Source organism: Cherax quadricarinatus, chromosome 32 (assembly GCF_038502225.1).
Source record: "Cherax quadricarinatus isolate ZL_2023a chromosome 32, ASM3850222v1, whole genome shotgun sequence".
In the NCBI taxonomy this organism is placed as follows: Eukaryota; Metazoa; Arthropoda; class Malacostraca; order Decapoda; family Parastacidae; genus Cherax; species Cherax quadricarinatus.
Genome location: NC_091323.1, coordinates 30,708,326 through 30,729,058, shown reverse-complemented (window position 1 = coordinate 30,729,058; position 20,733 = coordinate 30,708,326). Strand labels below are relative to the sequence as shown.

The following is a 20,733-nucleotide window of genomic DNA, read 5'->3' as shown; positions in this document are numbered from 1 at the left end:
CTAGTGTAAGTAGGCCTTTGTCCAAAGGTTGGACAAGTATTGAAGAATTCCTCGTATGGAGATCCTATGATGTTGCAGTGTTTGACACACATGATAAATGGTTTTCAAAACCCACAAGCTGAAGATTGAAACACTTATGCAACATATGGGAATCTTTATTAAGGAAACATTTCCTTCATAAAGATTCCCATATGTTGCATAAGTGTTTCAATCTTCAACCTGTTGGTTTTCAAAACCATTTATGAGAGTGGTGTGAGTATTATGTAGAGAATTCAAAGCTTTGTGATTAGGAAAAAGTGCAGTTACTAAAAAGTATTATCCAGAGGGCTGAGGAGAGGTTGTTCAGGTAGTGACAATTAGAGAGGATAGAGAAAAAAATGCACACAATCACTTCAATTCTAAATAATTTTAACAGATTTTTCTTTTCTAAACACTGGCTGTCTCCCACCGAGGCAGAGAGACCCGAAAAAGAAACACTTTCGCCATAATTCACATTGTCACTGTCTTGCCACAGGCACACAGATACAACAGTTTATATGTCACCAAAAAACAAAAAACCCTGTACTTCCTACCTCTGGGACTCAAGTCCAGCTAACAGATTATTAAATTATTAACACATCGGCCAATTCCCACCAAGGCACGGTGGCCCGAAAGAGAAAAACTTACATAATCATTCACTCCATCACTGTCTTGCCAGAGGGGTGCTTTACACTACAGTTATAAAACTGCAACATTAACACTCCTCCTTCAGAATGAAGACACTGTATTTCCCATCTCCAGGACTCGAGTCTGGCCTGCCAGTTTCCCTGAATCCCTTCATAAATGTTACTTTGCTCAAACCCCAACAGCACATCAAGTATTAAAAACCATTTGTCTCCATTCACTCCTATCAAATACCCTCACGCATGCTTGCTGGAAGTCCAAGCCCCTCGCACACACAACCTCCTTTACCCCTTCCCTCCAACCTTTCCTAGGCCGACCCCTACCCTGCCTTCCCTCCACTACAAATTTATACACTCGAAGTCTCTGCATTATATTCACACCACACGCTGCCCTCAGACATGACATCTCCACTGCCTCCAGCCTTCTCCTCGTTGCAACATTCATCACCCATGCTTCACACCCACATAAGTGTGTTGGTATAACTACTGTATACTCACATTCCCCTCTTTGCTTCCACGGACAAAGTTCTTTGTCTCCACAGATTCCTAAATGCACCACTCACCCTTTTTTCCTCATCAATTCTATGATTCACCTCATCCTTCATAGACCCATCTGCTGACACATCCACTCCCAAATATCTGAATACATTCACCACCTCCATACTCTCTCCTTCCAATCTGATTTCCAATCTTTCGTCACCTAATCTTTTTGTCCTCATCGCCTTACTCTTTTCTATATTCACTTCTAACTTCCTTCTTTTACATACCCTACCAAATTCATCCACCAACCTCTGCAACTTCTCTTCAGAATCTCCCAAAAGCAGTGTCATCAGCAAAGAGCAACTGAGACAACTCCCACTTTGTGTTTGATTCTTTATCTTTTAACTCCACACTTCTTGCCAAGACCCTCACATTATGTGATATGATATGACAGATATGAAGTAATAAGTCAACTTACCTTTAATCCAAGACTCTCCACAAACCATTCATCCCCCAAGAAATTGCAGGCCATATCAATATCTCCATTGTAAATAAGACCACGCACTTGTGGTGTCAAAAACTCATACTGGGGCCTCATTGTGTCATAATCACGCTTGTAGTTGGCATTCACTTCATCACTAAAAGATATAAAGCAATCTAATTGTAATATATCTTCTACAGTCACATACTTAATAAGCTACATCATAATCATATCTGGTACATAATATAGCACTGTATTAGATACCCAATCTATTCAGAATAACTTAGAATTTGAAGGTACTTGAATTAGTTTTAATAAGATTTTACTATTCATCTATTAAACCAAACAAAAAAGACAAATATAGATCAATAATGTACAGTAGACAATCATAAATCGCATATCATAGCTTATATTTTCACCATTCAGTGATTTAAATTTAGTTTTTCGTTTTCAATAGTAGCTAACCATGACCATTAATGCTCCCTGGGTTGGAATTAATGGATCACATTACCTTACAGTGCATCCCTCCACCCCTTGGGCAAAGCTGTTGTTTTGCTGTAAGGAAGGCACAATAGCATCACTGCTGGTAAACAAACTAGTTGATAGTCTTTATACATATACCATACAATAGTCTGTGTGTGTTTATCCTTTACTTTTCATTAATATCATTTTACTTCATCTCTGGATATTAATCACAGCACCCAAAAGAAATAAAAGTGATGCTGGAGGTGCCAAGAACACAATTAGGCATGAAACATAATTTCTAAGAGAATTGTTAAAAGTGGGAGGTAGTGGTGGTTATGGCTGTTAGGTTACTCACATGGCTAGTTTAACACATGGAAGTTGAAAACATCTACAGACGAGTCAGGGATGTCAGGAAGTATTTCTTCAGTCTCGGGGTGGTCAAGTGGAATGACCTCAATGGAGTGGTGAGGGCAGACTCCATACAGTGTTAAGAATAGGCACAACAGGACCCACAAGAGTGTGAATCTGGCAAGTGGCAAGTTGAGAGGCAGGGCCAGAAGCTAGGACTCAACCCCTGCAACCACATATAGGTGTACACACATTTACACTAGTTACACATTCTAAGATAAGATTTTGCTCAGATTTCTAACCCTGGAGGGTTACCCACCCAGGATAACCCAAGAAAGGCAGTGCATCATTGAAGGACTGTCTGTCTTATTGCCATTGGGGTCCTCAATCTTGTCCCCAGGATGCAACCCACACCAGTCAACTAACACCCAGGTACCTAGTTGCTAGGTGAACAGGACAACAGGTGTAAGGAAACACATCCAGTGTTTCCACTCCTGCCAGGAATCGAACCTGGACCCTCAGCATGTGAAATTGCATTTATATAACTGTTGAATATGTTGGCAATTGATAATAAAGTGTAGAAATGTTATTAAAAATAAAATTGTATAGTACTTATGATGTAGCAAAGACAAAGGTCATAGGTGAAGGCCAAAGTCAGCCATTTTGGCCGATAAGAACCACATGAGCTGTATCCCCACATTAATGTTGTGACAGGGAGCAAGGTATGATAAAACTCTTTCTTGTCACTATTTCAAACAAGAATGTGCAACTCAATAAATATATGATGTGAGTGGTGGTGGTGGTTGTGAGGGTCATTCATGCTCATGCTTCCCACTTTCTATGGAAGGAATATGCTGTATCCAGTTTATAAGATCTAGTGAATTAAAAAAGGCACTGGTTACCTGGAATATACCTGAAGGGTATTCCGAGAGTCGACGCCCCTGTGGCCCGGTCCATGACCAGACCTCACAGTGGATTGGCCTGATCAACCAGGCTGTTACTGCTGGCCACACTCAAACCAACATACAAACCACAGCCCAGCTGGTCAGGTACTGACTTTAGGTGTCTGTCCAGTTACCTCCCTTATTTATGCTGGGAGGCAGTTGAACAGTCTTGAACCTCTGACATTTATTGTGTTGTCTCTTAGCACACTCCTGGCATCCCTGCTTTTCACTTAGTGGATGTTACATCACCTGCTGAATCTTTTACTTTCATAGGGAGTGATTTCCATGTGCAGATTTGGGACTAGTCTCTCTTATGATTTTCCAAGTGTATATTATCATGTCTCTCTCGCCTGCATTCCAGGGGATTTCGAATGTTCCCAGTAATTTTGGTGCCTTATGGTACTTATATGTGCGATGAAAGTTCACTGTATATTTTCCAGGTCTACAATTTGGCCTGCTTTGAAAGGGGCCATTACTGTACAGCAATATTCCAGCAGAGAGAGAACAAGTGCTTTGAAGAGAATCATCACTGGCTTGGTATCCCTAGTTCTGAAGGTTCTCATTATCCATCCTATAATTTTCCCAAGCAGATGTAGTAGACACATTATTGTGTTCTTTGAAAGTGAGATTCTCTGACATTACTACTCCCATGTCCTTCACATTAGTGGTTTTGCTCTATTGTGTGGTTGAAATTTATTCTGTACACATATCCTGTTTTTATTTCCTCAAGTTTTCCATTGTGGAGTAACTGAAGTTTGTCTTCACTGAACTTCATATTGTTTTCTGACACCCATTTAACCCTTTCATTGCCCAGACCCGCAATGTCCAAGAATTTTCAATTTTTTTTTCTTATGAAATAGTAGAGAATATTTTTCTGAAGGTAATAAAACAAAAAGTAAGAAATTTGGTGGAAAATTGACAAAATTATGCTTTTGCAAATTTTGCTGCATCAGTGGTATTTAAGAGTTGTTTTTTTCATAACATTATTGGGATAGCATCCTTTTCCTCATATCTGACACACAGAAAGAGATGTGAGCCACAGCACAATGTCCTCCTTTGCTGATGATACCAGAATTCGAGGACACTGCAAATCTTCAAGCAGACATTAACCAAGTCTTCAATCGTTTCACTGACTGTGCTGTAGTACTGCGGCTTTAAGGTTGCTGTCAGTGCCGTAGTACTATGCCATGTGCTCAGCTCACTCATAAACTGTGAGCAGTAACTTTGGGCCTAGGTATGAGAGAATGGATCTATGATATGTGTGCACCATATACTAAAAAAAATCCTGCAGCATGCAGTGCATCAGAAAAAACTGCGACCATATTTTTGGTTGAAAACAGTGACTTTGCAGTGTATTTTTGTATTGTTTTTTAAAGTTGTATTCTCAATTTCTTGGTCCCATTTGATAGAATGGAAGATATATTACAGAAATAAGATGATTTTGATTGGTTTTAGGACAGAAAGTAGCTTGAAACTGAGCTCAAAATAACGATAATGCTCGATTTTGCCTATGTTTGAGTAAAAAAATCACATCACACATCCAATACATGTCAGCTGGTGGGTCTAATGTGCGTTCACGAATGCGCTGATATTATTTATACAATTATTACAATACAGTGGACCCCCGCATACCGTTGGCATCACATAACGTTAAATCCACATACCGATAAGATTTTGCCTCGCATACCTCTAAAAGACCCGCTCAGCGCTATTCGTCCGAGACGCGTCTAATGTGTGGCCTGAGCCAGCCTCACGTTTCGCGGGTGGCATTGTTTACCAGCCAGCCTCCGCGGTAACATCCAAGCATACAATCGGAACATTTCGTATTATTAAAGCGTTTTTGGTGATTTTATCTGCAAAATAAGTGACCATGGGCCCCAAGAAAGCTTCTAGTGCCAACCCTACAGGAATAAGGGTGAAAATTACTATAGAGATGAAGAAAGAGATCATTGCTAAGTATGAAAGTGGAGTACGTGTCTCTGAGCTGGCCAGGTTGTATAGTAAACCCCAATCAACCATCGCTACTATTGTGTCCAAGAAAACGGCAATCAAGGAAGTTGTTCTTGCCAAAGGTTCAACTGTGTTTTCGAAACAGAGATCGCAAGTGATAGAAGATGTTGAGAGACTCTTATTGGTGTGGATAAACGAAAAACAGATACCAGGAGATAGCATCTCTCAAGCGATAATAAGTGAAAAGGCTAGGAAGTTGCATCAGGATTTAATTAAAAAAATGCCTGCAACTAGTGATGATGTGAGTGAATTTAAGGCCAGCAAAGGTTGGTTTGAGAGATTTAAGAAGCGTAGTGGCATACATAGTGTGATAAGGCATGGTGAGACTGCCAGTTCAGACCACAAAGCAGCTGAAAAATATGTGCAGGAATTCAAGGAGTACATAGATAGTGAAGGACTGAAACCTGAACAAGTGTTTGTGACGAAACAGGCCTGTTTTGGAAGAAAATGCCAAGCAGGACCTACATTACTCAGGAGGAAAAGGCACTCCCAGGACATAAGCCTATGAAAGACAGGGTTACTCTTCTCATGTGTGCCAATGCTAGTGGTGATTGCAAAGTGAAGCCTTTATTAGTGTATCACTCTGAAACTCCCAGAGCATTCAAGCAAAAGAATATCCTCAAGGCTAATTTGTGTGTGCTGTGGAGGGCAAACAGTAAGGCATGGGTCACTAGGGACTTTTTCTATGACTGGTTACACCAAGCATTTGCCCCCAATGTGAAAAATTACCTAACTGAAAAGAAATTAGACCTTAAATGCCTCCTGGTGTTAGACAATGCCCCTGGTCATCCTACAGACTTGGCAGAGCGACTTTGTGGGGACATGAACTTCATTAAGGTAAAGTTTTTGCCTCCTAATACCACTCGTCTCCTGCAGCCCATGGACCAGCAGGTTATTGCAAACTTCAAAAAACTATACACAAAAGCTCTGTTTGAAAGGTGCTTTGTAGTGACCTCAGAAACTCAATTGACTCTAAGAGAGTTTTGGAGAGAGCACTTTAATATCCTCAATTGTGTAAACCTTATAGGTAAGGCTTGGGAGGGAGTGGCTAAGAGGACCTTGAACTCTGGAAGAAACTGTGGCCAGAATGTGTAGACCAAAGGGATTTTGAAGGGTTTGAGGCTAACCCTGGAAAGTTCTTAGGGTTGGAGGTTACTGGGGATGTGGAAGAGTTGGTGGAGGAGGACAATGAAGAACTAACCACTGAGGAGCTGCTAGATCATCTTCATCAGCATGAGGCCACACCTGAGGAAACTGCTTCGGAGGAGGGGAGAGAGAAATTGAAGAAGTTGCCTACTTCAAAGATTAAGGAAATCTGTGCAATGTGGCTTAAAGTGCAACCCTTCATGGATGAAAATCACCCTCAGACAGCTGTTGCAAGCCATGCTGGTGACTATTACACTGACAATGTTGTGAACCACTTTAGGAAAGTCATAAAGGAACGAGAGGTACAGACCTCTATGGACAGATATGTTGTGCGACAGAAGTCCAGTGACTGAAGCTGGTCCTAGTGGCATTAAAAGAAGAAGGGAAGTAACCCCAGAAAAGGACTTGACACCTCAAGTCTTAATAGAAGGGAATTCCCCTTCTAAACACTAAGACTCTCTCCTCCTCCCATCCCATCAATTATCACCAGGTCTTCAATAAAGGTAAGTGTTATGTAACTGTGCATGTCTTCTTCAGTTTGTGTGTATTAAAATTAATATTTCATGTGGTAAAATTTTTTTTTTTCATACTTTTGGGTGTCAGGAACGGATTAATTTGATTTCCATTATTTCTTATGGGGAAAATTCATTCGCATAACGATAATTTCGCATAACATTGAGCTCTCAGGAACGGATTAATATCGTTATGCGGGGGTCCACTGTATTGTATAACAGAAAATCTATTTTTTGTGTGAATAAAAAGTCAAAATGGAATTTGTGTGCAATGCCTGGGAACATAACTAATGAACAGAATAAATGTTATTTTAGTGTCAGGAATGCCTACATTGTTAATTCTAAACCCTATTTTGAAATTTGTATGAACTTGGTCAAATTACCAATTTCTGATCACTTTACTGAGTAGTTAAAATAGTTGATTGGGCTATTTCTTGTGCCCAGTTGATAAAATGGGAGACATATTAGTGAAATAGCTAATTTGGTTGACTGGTTGGCTTAAAATAAGACTCAAAGTGGGCAAAATCGCTGATGCTTAACCCTTTCAGGGTTGGTGTCGTACTAGTATGGCTTGCACACCAGGGTTGGTACCGTACTAGTACGCGTTAATTCTAGCGCCTTCAAATCTAGCGAGAGAAAGCTGGTAGGTCTACATATGAAAGAATGGGTCTGCGTGGTCAGTGTGCACAGTACAAAAAAAATTCCTGTAGCACACAGTGCATAATGAGAAAAAAAAACTCCGACCAGGTTTCTTGTTTAAAACAGCAACTTTGCAGTGTATTTTCGTATGGTATTTATGGTTGTATTCTCATTTTCTTGGTGTCATTTTATAGAATGGAAGACATACATGTACATATTACAGAAATTGAGATGATTTTGATTGGTTTCACAATGAAAAGTACCTTGAAATTGAGCTCAAAGTAGCAGAAATGTTCGACTTTTGCCAACATTCAAGAGTAAACAAATCATGCCATGCGTCCAATAGACATCAATTGGCGAGTGTAATATTCTTTCATAAGTGTGCTGATATTATTTATACCATTTTTACACTAATGCAGTAGTCTGCATAACAGTAAATTTTCTATTTTTTTGTGAGAATAAAAGTTCAAAGTGGAAAGCAAAAGAAATGTAAGAGGGGCCTGGGGACATGACTAATGAACAGAGAAAATGTTATTTTAGTGCCAGGAATGTCTGTCTTGTTTATTCTGGACCCTATTCTGAAATTGGCATCTTTTGAAATTTGTGTGAAATTGGCAAAATTGCCAATTCCTGACCACTTTACTGGATAGTTGAAATTGGTAATTGGATGGTTTCTTGTATTCATTCAATGGAACAAACGGAGTTCTAATGAAATAGCTATGAGTTTTGTCGACTGGTCCATTGCAATTGGCCAAAAATAGGGCTCAAATTCAGCAAACTCGCCGATGTGTAAACATCATCGAAACTGCTAACTTCGCGAGAACATAATTCCATAAGTTTTCCATCAAATTTCATACTTTTGGTGTCATTATGATTGGGAAAAGATTCTCTATCATTTCGTAAGAAGTTTTTTTTTTTTTTATTATTACTGACCCTGAGAACAAGTTTAGGAGAGGGCCTCTCAACCCTGAAAGGGTTAACCCTTTGACTGTCACAACCCCAAATCCTGAAGAGTCTCCTGGTGTCAAAATTTTTTTGAAAAAAAAAAAAATTTATGAAATGATAGAGAAGCTTTTCCCGGTGGTAATGATACCAAAAATACGAAATTTGATCGAAAACTTATGGAATTACTCTCCTGAGAAGTTAGCAGGACCTAATATAACGCTAGCCCTTGGCTGGCATTATAGCCTTTATTGATTCCTTCTGCTTTAATATCTGAAGCTCGCTCGTAACTCAGACTTTGGCTCGCAACTCGAAGCAAAAAATTGGCCAAGCAATGGCTCGTAACTTCGAAAACTCATAAGTTGGGGCACTCTTAAATCAAGGTACCACTGTACAGTGGGACACCACAAATGCATTACAGTTAGACTACTGGATTTCCTAGATTTCTGGAGACCTAATTAAATAGCATAGCTGTGAAAATACAAATACCAGGTACTAACACTTTGTGACTAAATTTTGGAAAAAAAAAATATATGAACACATCACATATGTATGAATCATAAAAAACTGTTGATAAAAAATCTCCCTTCAAAGAAGGTCCCTTGAAGTCGGAGAATGACACTTGATCTAAACAACTGGAGCTACACTACAATTCTACAGATCGAATCTGAGTGCCTACCACTCCCAAGTTACTGTATCTGTATGAACCTTGTGGGTTTAGTGCTTAGTTCAGATTGTAATAATAATAATAATAATAAGATACTGTATGAGCCCCTATGGGTTTAATGCTCCCCCTCCATGAAATAAAAATTAAGATAAAAAAAAAAAAATTCTTAATTCTTGGTACCAAATTCTCCCAACTGCAATGCCACTCTCCACCTGAGAGCTAACTTGTCAGCACAGAATAATTCCTTAGCTGGCTAGGGAAGCTAGTATAGCTTCACATACCACTATCATAGATCTACAAAATACAATATCGTACTTAAAATAGCAATACTAGACAGCAGCAAAAATGCAAAGATAGTACTGTACCAATATTGAAGAAAACTATGAACTTGAGATCAGTATCCCTGATATTTTTACCATGAAAAGTGTGGAGATTGTATGCAAACAGTTGGAAGGTACTATATGGAAACATATACATTTGATATACCTTTGAAGAGTTTCAAGAGCTAATCTACTCTCTGAGTCTGGCCATGGGCCAGGCTCATCTGGTGCTTGCTTGGTCAACCAGACTGTTGCTGCTGGAGGCCCACTGCCCCACATATCCATCATAGCCTGGTTGATCTGGCACCTGGTGAAGATACATGTCCAGTTTCCTCTTGAAGGCTTCTACGCTTGTCCCAGCCGTGTTTCTGATATCTTCTGGTAAGATGTTGAATAGTCTGGGACCCCAGATATTGATACAGTGTTCCCTTATTGTCCCCACCACACCCCTGCTCCTCCCGGGTTTATTTTACACTTCCTCCCATATCTCTCACTCCATTACGTAGTTATGGCCATGTGCAGATTTGGGACCAGGCCCTCGAGTATTTTCCAGGTATATATTATCATTTATTTTTCTCTCCTCCACTCCAGTGAATACATGTTCAACACTTGTTGGCATTACCAGTAATTTAGGTGCTTTACAAGCTCAATGTGAGCCGTAAATGATCTCTGTATTTGTTCCAGCTCTGATATTTCTCCTGCTTTGAATGGGGCCATCAGCACTGAGCAATATTCTAAGCGAGGGAGCACTAGCAATTTGAAGAGTGTCACCATTGGCATTATTTCCCTTATTTTGAAAGTTCTCAATACCCACCCCCGTCATCTTCCTGGCTAGCCCATTGCCAATAGCATACCCTTGAAGATTTATGCTGAAATCTTCTTGACTCTGTAGTACCCGTACAGCCAGAGTTGGTACGTACACACCAGCATAAGATTCTCCAGTGATGAAGAATTCATTCTTGCGATACTCGGGAAACTTTTCATAGTACAGAAATTCAAATAAATATTTAAAAGGTTAAAACATCTTTTGTATACAAACCTGTACAAATTACTATATAACCATTTCAAGCAGTTTATTGCTTTTCAAAATAGTTTTGCACTCAACATTGGTAAAGCAGCTCATATGTTGTCCCCCATTATCGCAACACTATTTAACAATTCTGTTACCCCGATCCTCAAAGGAGGTGATCCTACAGAACTAAATAACTACAGACCAATATCTAACTTGCCTCTGCTATCTAAAATCTTCAAAAAAATAATACATAAACAAATCTACTCCAACCTCCTATCCCATAATATACTGAACCCCTGCCAGTTTGGGTTTAGGCTGAAAAAAAAGCATGAATGATGCAATTATTCAGATGCTTGAATTACTATACACAGCAACTGAAAAAAATGAATATCCTACGGAAAGCATTTGATACGGTAAACCACAATATCTGGCACCCAAAACTAAAGCATTATGGGGTCAGAGGACACTCTCTCAATTACCTAAAATCTTATCTTAGTGGTAGACAATAGTATGTGTACACAAATGGCATGACCTCCAATACTCAGCCTGTAGTTGCTGGAGTGCCACAGGGAAGTGTCCTAGGTCCTCTACTCTTTCGTATTTATATCAATGACCTCCCAAATGCATCGTGACTCCTTAAACCAGTTCTATTCGCAGATGACACCACTTACATCTCCCACCCAAACCTGGCTATACTTACTGAGGCGGCCTCCTGCCAAACTAGCAGTTAGATTGTTTACATGTAGGCCTGCAGTACCACGGGTACGTCATCAAACCCAATGTTGGGACTGCTGAGCCGGCCTTAGCAGTATTCACCAGACCACCTTATGGTATACATCTACTGGTAGTAGAGAGTATTCACCTGACCATCTTATGGTGTATATCTACTGGCCTTAGAAGGAGTGTGTCTACAACAGCTCACCGAGTCTGACGGCCTCAGTTACCTGACGGCCTCATTCAGTGTACTCACATCATAGTGTGTTCTGCACTACTCACTGAGAGTAAAGACCTCATACATAGTGAGTTTAGCATGGCTTCACTGCTTGACTTTGCTGGTAACGTCTCCGGCTGACAACGAAAGTTTCCTGCTGGGGACGTGGACTTAGTTTCCTGATGGCAGTGACTGGACTTAGTTTGCTGGTGGCAACGATTGGACTTTGTTCCTGATGGCATCGAATAGCTTAGTTTCCTGTTGACTTCGACTGGACAGTTTCCTGATGGCAGCGACTGGACTTAGTCGGCTGGCCCCATGACGGTGTTAATATCGGACACTGTAGGGTGTCATGTGGACACGGTGTGTTATAACGTGGAGATAAGGGTGTCGTGTAGACACAGTAGCAAAAGTGTGTAGATTTACATGGAGATAAGGGTGTCTTGTGGACATGGTAGCGAAAGTGTGTAGATTTACATGGAGATAAGGGTGTCATGTGGACACGGTAGCGAAAGTGTGTAGATGTACACGGAGACAAGGGTGTCATGTGGACACTGTAGAGAAGGTTTGAAGATTTACACTGAGCCAAGGGTGTCATGTGGACACAGTTGAGATGGTGTGTTATAATGCTGAGAAAGGTGTCGTGCGACACTGTTACAATGGTGTCGTGTGTCATAGTTGACAAGGGTGTTTGTGATATTGTACTCAATTATGTGTCAGTTGTGACATGGGTGATATTGTAGTAATGTGATGTCAGTAATGGATAGTCATGTTTGTGATATGGTGCTTTGTAATGTGACAATTCTAGTCATGTATCTGATATTGTAATGTGATAATGAAACCAAAGAATACACTTTTATGTTGTCTTTTATAATGCTCTTATTTTATAATTTACTAGTAAAGATTAAAAATATTATGCGTATTTTTGTACTCCTGGACAAATACTCTATTACAGTTTGGATGATGGGCTAAGAATAATATCGTAATTAACAGGCTAGTTCAAGCTTTAATCATCCAGATTGTAATATTGTAATACAGTACTTAGTAACACCGTAAGGAGTGAGCTACATAAAATTTCAAACTGGATGTCAATCAACAAACTTACTCTCAATATAGACAAAACCTACTTCATGCTTTTTAGAAATGAGAGCATTAAATATTCAGCTAAACATATTGATAAATGGTTGACCCATTATAAGACGCACTGAGGGCAAATTTCTAGGTCTCCACCTTGACTGTAATCTTAAATTTCAGACCCGCATCCAGCAATAGGCATCCTTTCCAAGATATGATACTATGTGCCCCAAAGGACACTCCTTACTTTATATCACTCTCTAATACAGTGGTACCCCGAGTTTCAAACTTTCTTTGTTCCAGAAGGCTCTTCAAGTGAAGTTACCGAACGAATTTGTTCCCATAAGGAATAATGTAAATTAGATTTGTCCGTTTCAGACCCCTAAAAATACACTTACCGAAGCACTTACAATAATACACTTACATAATTGGTCAAGTTGAGAACTATTCAAAACTCAGGGTACCACTGTATGCCCTTATCTCATCTATGGTATTTGTGCTTGGAGATCTACCATGGCCAATCAGCTTAAACCTTTAATAACCAACAAAAGCGGCACTGCGGATGATTACAAACTCCAGCATCAGACAACACACCCCACCACTTTCACTTAATATATAAAATCTTCTTTCAACAAACCAGCCATATCCCACCGAGGCAGGGTGACCCAAAAAGAAAAACAAAAGTTTCTCTTTTTAACTTTAGTAATATATACAGAAGGGGTTACTGTCCCCTTGCTCCTGGCATTTTAGATCCCCCTTGTGACATACATATACCTTCAATATACCTTTATACCTCAAAGCTTCGAGGGTTTGACTACTCTCGGAGCCCGGCCATGGGCCAGGCTCGTCTGGTGCTTCCCTGGTCAACCAGGCTGTTGCTGCTGGAGGTCCGTTGCCCCACATATCCATCACAGCCTGGTTGATTTGGCACCTGGTGAAGATACTTATCCAGTTTCCTCTTGAAGGCTTCTACACTTGCTCCAGCCATGTTTCTGATATCTTCTGGCAAGATGTGAATAGTCTGGAACCCCAGATGTTGATACAGTGTACCCTTAATGTCCCCACCGCACCCCTGCTCCTCACTGGGTTTATTTTACACTTCCTCCCATATCTCTCACTCCAGTATGTTATGGCAGTGTGCAGATTTGGGACCAGGCCCTCGAGTACTTTCCAGGTATATATTATCATGTATCTCCCTCTCTCCTACACTCCAATGAGTACATGTTCAAGACTTGAAGGTGCTCCCAGTAATTTAAGTGCTTTACAAGCTCAATGTGAGCTGTAAACGATCTCTGTATTTGTTCCAGTTCTGATATTTCTCCTGCTTTGAATGGGGCCATCAGCACTGAGCAATATTCTAAGCAAGGGAGCACTAGCAATTTGAAGAGTGTCACCATTGGCATTATTTCCCTTATTTTGAAAGTTCTCAATACCCACCCCGTCATCTTCCTGGCTGTCGTGATCTTTGTCTTGTTATGGTCTTTAAAAGAAAGGTCCGCTGACATAATTATTCCCAGGTCTTTTGCGTGTTCCTTACGTTCTATTTGGTGACCCTCTTGAGTTTTGTATATAGTGTTCCTTTTGAGTTCTTCATTCTTTCCATACCTAAGCAGATGGAACTTATCACCAATGAACATCATGTTGTTCTCCACTGCCCAATGAAAAACCCTGTTTATGTCTTCCTGGAAGGTATTCTATAGAAACACTTTGAAGGTAACCCAGAAACTGAACAAGATATACCTTATCATGGTTATCGAAGACTAACAATACATGTTCAGGGAAAGGAAATCATGTCTCATTAACCCCTAAACGGTCCAAACCTATATATACGTTCTTACCGCTAGCGCACCAAATGTATATACAGTGGACCCTCGCCTAACAATGGCATCGCATAACATTAAATCCGCCTAGCGATACATTTTAACGCAAAAATTTTGCCTCTCCTAGCGCTAAAAAACTCGCTAAGGCGATTCGTCCGAGACGAGTCCACGTGCGGCCTGAACCAGCCTCACTTGTTCCGTGGGTGGCAGTGTTTACAAGCCAGCCTCCGCGGTCACATCCAAGCATACAATAGGAACGTTTCATATTATCACAGCGTTTTTAGTGATTTCACCTGCAAAATAAGTGACCATGGGCCCCAAGAAAGCTTCTAGTGCCAACCCTGTAGTAAAAAGGGTGAGAAATACTATCGTACCACAGTCAGCTGCTGCTGCACCACCGTCAGCTGTTGCTGGACCAGTCAGCTGTTGCTGCACCACAGCTGCTGCTGCACCACAGTCAGCTGCTGCTGCACCTCGGTCAGCTGTTGCTGCACTACAGTCAGCTGTTGCTGCACTACAGTCAGCTGCTGCTGCACCACAGCTGCTGCTGCACCAAAGCTGCTGCTGCACCACTGTCAGCTGTTGCTGCACCACAGTCAGCTGTTGCTGTTGCTGCACCACCATCAGCTGTATTACTCGAAGATGTGGAGAGTGTGTTGTTGGTATGGCTTAACATGAAACAATTACCGAGAAACGATTAACCCCAGAGGCTTAGCCACCCAGGATAACCCAAGAAAGTCAGTGCATCATCGAGGACTGTCTAACTTATTTCCACTGGGGTCCTTAAGCTTGTCCCCCAGGATGCGACCCACAACAGTTGACTAACACCCAGGTGAACAGGAAAAAATGCCTGGAACTAGTGCTCATATTGGTGAGGTTAGTGGGGAGGATGTGGAAGAGTTAGTGGAGGAGGACAATGACGAACTAACTGATGAGCTGCTAGATCATCTTCATCAGCATGAGGCCACACCTGAGGAAACTGCTTCGGAGGAGGGGAGAGAGAAATTGAAGAAGTTGCCTACTTCAAAGATTAAGGAAATGTGTGCAATGTGGCTTGAAGTGCAAACCTTTTTTGATGAAAATCACCCTCACACAGCTATTGCAAGCCGTGCTGGTGACTATTACACTAACAATGTTGTGAACCACTTTAGGAAAGTCATAAAGGAACGAGAGGTACAGACCTCTATGGACAGATATATTGTGCGACAGAGGTCCAGTGACTCTCAAGCTGGTCCTAGTGGCATTAAAAGAAGAAGGGAAGTAACCCCGGAAAAGGACTTGACACCTCAAGTCCTAATGGAAGGGGATTCCCCTTCTAAACACTAAGACCATCCACACTCTCTCCTCCTCCCATCCCATCAGTCATCACCAGATCTTCAATAAAGGTAAGTGTCATGTATTGTACATCTCTTCTTCAGTTTGTGTGTATTGAAATTAATATTTCATGTGGTAAAAAAATTTTTTTTTCATACTTTGGGGTGTCTTGCACGGATTAATTTGATTTCCATTATTTCTTATGGGGGAAAATTAATTCGCTTAACGATAATTTCGCCTATCGTTGAGCTCTCAGGAACGGATTAATATCGTTAGACGAGGGTCCACTGTATATGTTTTATTTTTCCTGCCTCCAAATTTGGCATGATTGGCCTGAGATGCCAAGTCAGCATAGAATGGGTCTTAACACTCGATGTGCACCATATTAAAAAAATTTGAGACCACTTAGTACCTTGTTGGAGTGCCAGTTAAACTGAGCACCAGCTAGAGCAAACAGTGCAGCAAACACCAAGGATTCACTGATGTAATGTCATATTAACACTCCCCTTTTAAGAGGAAAGTGATGTTATCCCCAAGTTTAGGGTCTGTCTGTCTCTGTCTGTCTGTCTCTGTCTATCTGTCTCTGTCTATCTGTCTCTGTCTCTTATCTGCCTCACAGGTACACACAACTACAATTATACATAGTGTAAATTACCTAGGATAACCTAAAAAATCTGAAGTGCTATACTGTGCTTGTAGATATAATGCATAAGAATACCTGTTGGTTCACAGTGCCTCTGTCTGAGACAGAGAGAGAGAGAGAGACAAGCAGAGAGAGAGAGAAAGAGACAAGCAGAGAGAGAGAGAAAGAGACAAGCAGAGAGAGAGAAAGAGACAAGCAGACAGACACACAAGACAGAGAAACAGATAATCAGAGACAGAGATATGAGCTCATCAAATGTCACCCTTTATCTCTGCACCCTCGCTGGCGCCCATCAAATGTCATCCCTTATTTCATCTTATCACTGCCCTCCCGGATGCTTGTCATTGACACTTATCTTACACATCACTTCAAGGGAACTTCTTCCTTCTTCCTCCTCCTCCTTCCATCTTCTTCTATACTCCCGTGTATCCAAAACATTGCTGGGACCTATAAATACTTTGTATATATTCCTAGACAATAGTAAATGACCAAGGCAGGTGTAAAGATTGGTTATGAAATGACAAGAACTACAATAAATTGTAACTATCAGAACAAAATTATATAAAATATAAAAATAAGAAAAAATGGTATATCGGCAACACTTCAAGCAGCAGGACTCGATGTTGCCATCAGGTGAGCTTTAAGTGCCAACTTTGCAGCCTCATATCTCAGTAAGTACTGACCCTAATTTTTTTATTTTAATCCTATAACAGAAAAATTTTCTCATATTTTTTTCAATGAAAAAAAAAAAAGCTATTTTTTTATTTTTCAAAATATTCAGGGCACTGGGCAAGAGGACGTATATATACATTTGGATCGTTTAAGAGTTAAGAACACTGCACAGTACATGAGTGTTACAATAGGATGAAATGCCGAAACTTTTTACCACAGAGGTGTGTGGGGTAAAAAGTTTCGGCATTCCTCGATAAAATTTTAGAAAACTGAGATTTCACAGAAATTAATAGACAGTGTCATACCATAAGTTGGCTTGTATAAAGACATTTAACTGCATACTGTATAATATTTTTTGGATGACTTTTTTTTTTTTTTTACTTACCTGCAGAGTTCAAATTTCTGAACATTTTCTGGAATGTGGAGAGCTTTACGGACGATTGGGTTATTGAGATACATCAAGAGGTCGGTGCCATTTGTGCAAGGAGGATCCAATGTCAAGGTACTAATCCTGAAAAAAAAATCTTCAATAATGATTTATCATCTAAGTAAAACAAATAATGATAAATTAAGACACATGTGCAACACTTGGTTATCTTTAACCCTTTCACTGTTGAGACCCCTGATCCTGAACTCACTCTCAGTATTGAAGAATTTAAAAAATATATATATATTTTTTCTATTGAAATGATAGAGAATCTTTTCTCAATGGTAATGACGCCAAAAGTAAGAAATTGATAGAAAACGTATGGAATTACGCTCTCACGAGGTTAGCAGTCTCGGCAATATATACGCATCAGCAATTTTGCCCACTCTGCGCCCTATTTTTGGCTAATTCCATTGTTCCAGTCGACCAACCTCACAGCTATTTCTTTAGAACTCCATTAGTTCTGTCAAGGGAGTACAAGAAACCACCCATTTACCGATTTCAACTACCCAATAAAGTGGGCAGAAATTGGCAAATTTCACACAAATTTCAAAAGATGCCAATTTCAAAATAGGGTCCAGAATAAATAATGCAGACATTCCTGGCACTAAAATAACATTTTCTCTGTTCATTAGTCACATCTTCAGGCCCCTCTTATATTACTTTTGCTTTCCATTTTGAATTTTTATTCACACAAAAAAATAGAAGACTTAATGTTAAGCAGACTACTGCATTATTATATGATTATATCTACTTGGAGGGCATTCCAGGGAACAACACCCCTGTGGCCCGGTCCACAACCAAGCCTCCTGGTAGATCAGAGCCTGATCAACGAGGCTGTTACTGCAGGCCGCACGTAGTCCAACGTACGAACCACACCCCAGCTGATCTGGCACTGACTTTAAGTATCTGTTCAGCTCCCTCTTGAAGACAACCAGGGGTCTATTGGTAATGCCCCTTATGGCTGGTGGGAGGCTATTAAACAGTTTTGGGCCCCGGACACTTATTGTGTTTTCTCTTATTGTACCAGTGACACCCCCACTTTTCACTGGGGGTATGTTGCATCGCCTGCCAAGTCTTTTGTTTTCGTGGGGAGTGATTTCTGTGTGCAAATTAGGAATCAGTCCCTCTAGAATCTTCTGGGTGTAGATTATGATATACCCCTCTCACCTGCGCTACAGTGAGTACAAGTCCAGTGCTTCCAAGCGTTCCCAGTAGTTAAGGTGTTTGATGGAACTTATACGTGCAGTAAAGGTTCTCTGTACATTCTCTAGATCTGCAATTTCACCTGCCTTGAATGGGGATGTTAATGTACAGCAGTATTCCAGCCTAGAGATAACAAGTGATTTAAAAAGGATCATCACTGGCTTAGCATCTCGTCTTGAATGTTCTCATTATCCATCCTATTTTTTTCCTCGCAGATGTGATAGTGGCATTGGTGTGGTCCTTGAAAGTGAGATCTTCGGACATTACCACACCCAGGTCCTTCACAATACTTTTCTGCTCTATTGTGTGAGTAGAGTTTGTAGTATATGCAGTCCTAGCTATTATTTCCTTCAGTTTTCCATAATGGAGTAGTTGGAATTTGTCTTCATTGAACATCATATTGTTCTCCATTGCCCATTGGAGAACTTGGTTTCTATCTTCTTGGAGATTTGCCGTGTCCTCAATGGATGACCTCGTGCAGATCCTATTATCGTCTGCAAAGGATGATACAGTGCTATGGTTTACATCTCTATGTCTGATATGAGAATGAGGAACAGGATAGGGACAAGTACTGTGCCTTGTGGAACAGAGCTCTTCACTATGGCAGCTTCTGATTTAACTCTGTTTACCACTACTCTTTGTGTTCGATTGGTTAGAAAGTTGAAGATCCATCTGCCTACTTTGCCAGTTATCCCTTTAGCATGCATTTTGTGTGCTATTACACCATGATCACACTTGTCAAAGGCTTTTGCAAAATCTGTGTATACTACATCTGCATTCTGTTTGTTTTCCAGTGCATCTAAGACCATATCACAGTGGTCCAATAGTTGCAAGAGGCAGGAGCGACCTGCTCTGAAACCATGTTGCCCCAGATTATGCAATTTCTGGGAGTCCAAGTGGTTTGCTATCCTGCTTCTTAGAACTCTTTCAAAGATTTTTATGATGTGGGATGTCAAAGCAATTGGTCCATAGTTTTTAGCTACTGCTTTGCTGCCACCTCTATGGAGTGGGGCTATATCCGTTGTTTTCAGTGACTGTGGAATCTCAATCCCACCTGTGTCTATGCTCCTTCTCCATAGCATACTTAGGACTTGGGAGAGGGGTTTCTTGCAGTTCTTAATGAACACAGAGTTCCACAAGTCTGGGTCTGGGGCTGAGCGCATGGCCATGTCATTGATGGCTTTCTCAAAGTCTAGGGGAGTTAGGGTCATGTCAGAAATTTGGCATACACTGGTAGGGTTCTGAGGCTCATTCATGAAAAAAAAATGTTTGGACTGTCTATCTTTAGACTGATTAGTGGCTCGCTGAACACAAAGTCATATTGGGATTTCAGTATCTCACTCATTTCTTTGTTGTCATCTGTGTAGGATCCGTCTTGTCTGAGCAGGGGCCCTATACTAGAAGTGGTTTTTGCCTTGTTTTTGGCACATGTAAAGAAATATTTTGAATTTCTTTCTATTTCACTAATCCCTTTTAGCTCCTCTTCTCTCTCCTGGATCCTGTATGAGTCCTTTAACTTTAGCTCAATATTTTCCACTTTCCAGGTTAGTGCTTCCTTCCGTGTTTCAGATAATCTGGCATTCTTGAGGAACTCGGTGCTTCTTCACCTTCTTCTGTAGAGGGAGCTTCTCTCTCCAGATTACTTCTTCTCTTCTTTTTTCTTAGGGAAATATGCCTTGCACATACTTCAGCTACCAGGAGGTTGATCTTTTCAAGGAATGGGTTAGGGTCCATGTAATTTAAGATATCTTCCCAACATGTTTCAGTTAGGGCATAGTTTACCTGATCCCAGTTGATGTTCTTGTTGCTGAAGTTAAATTTGGTAAAAGTACCCTCATAGCTGTATGCATTTTGCTGATCAGGATGCCTGTGCATGTAAGTTTGGACATCAATTAGATTGTGATCAGAATTAGTTGTTTTTTATATTGTTTAATTTCTTACCAGGTACTCATTATTTGTGAAAATAAGGTCTAGTGTGTTCTCTAGTCTTCTTGGCTCCACTATCTGCTGACTTAGGG

The 20,733-nt window shown here is 40.6% G+C and overlaps 1 protein-coding gene across 9 annotated transcripts in view; it reads right to left on the bottom strand.

Annotated features, from left to right (window-relative positions):
- Positions 1–20,733, bottom strand: part of LOC128690140 (lysosomal protective protein) — a 64,655-nt gene that overhangs the window by 2,800 nt on the left and 41,122 nt on the right. For all 9 annotated transcript variants that reach the window (XM_070090594.1, XM_070090602.1, XM_070090593.1 and 6 more), the window contains exons 8-9: positions 17,468–17,593; positions 1,621–1,780 (exon numbers count right to left, since the gene is read on the bottom strand). In XM_070090594.1, coding sequence (XP_069946695.1) covers positions 1,621–1,780; positions 17,468–17,593 — 286 coding nt within the window. The remainder of the gene's footprint in view (positions 1–1,620; positions 1,781–17,467; positions 17,594–20,733) is intronic.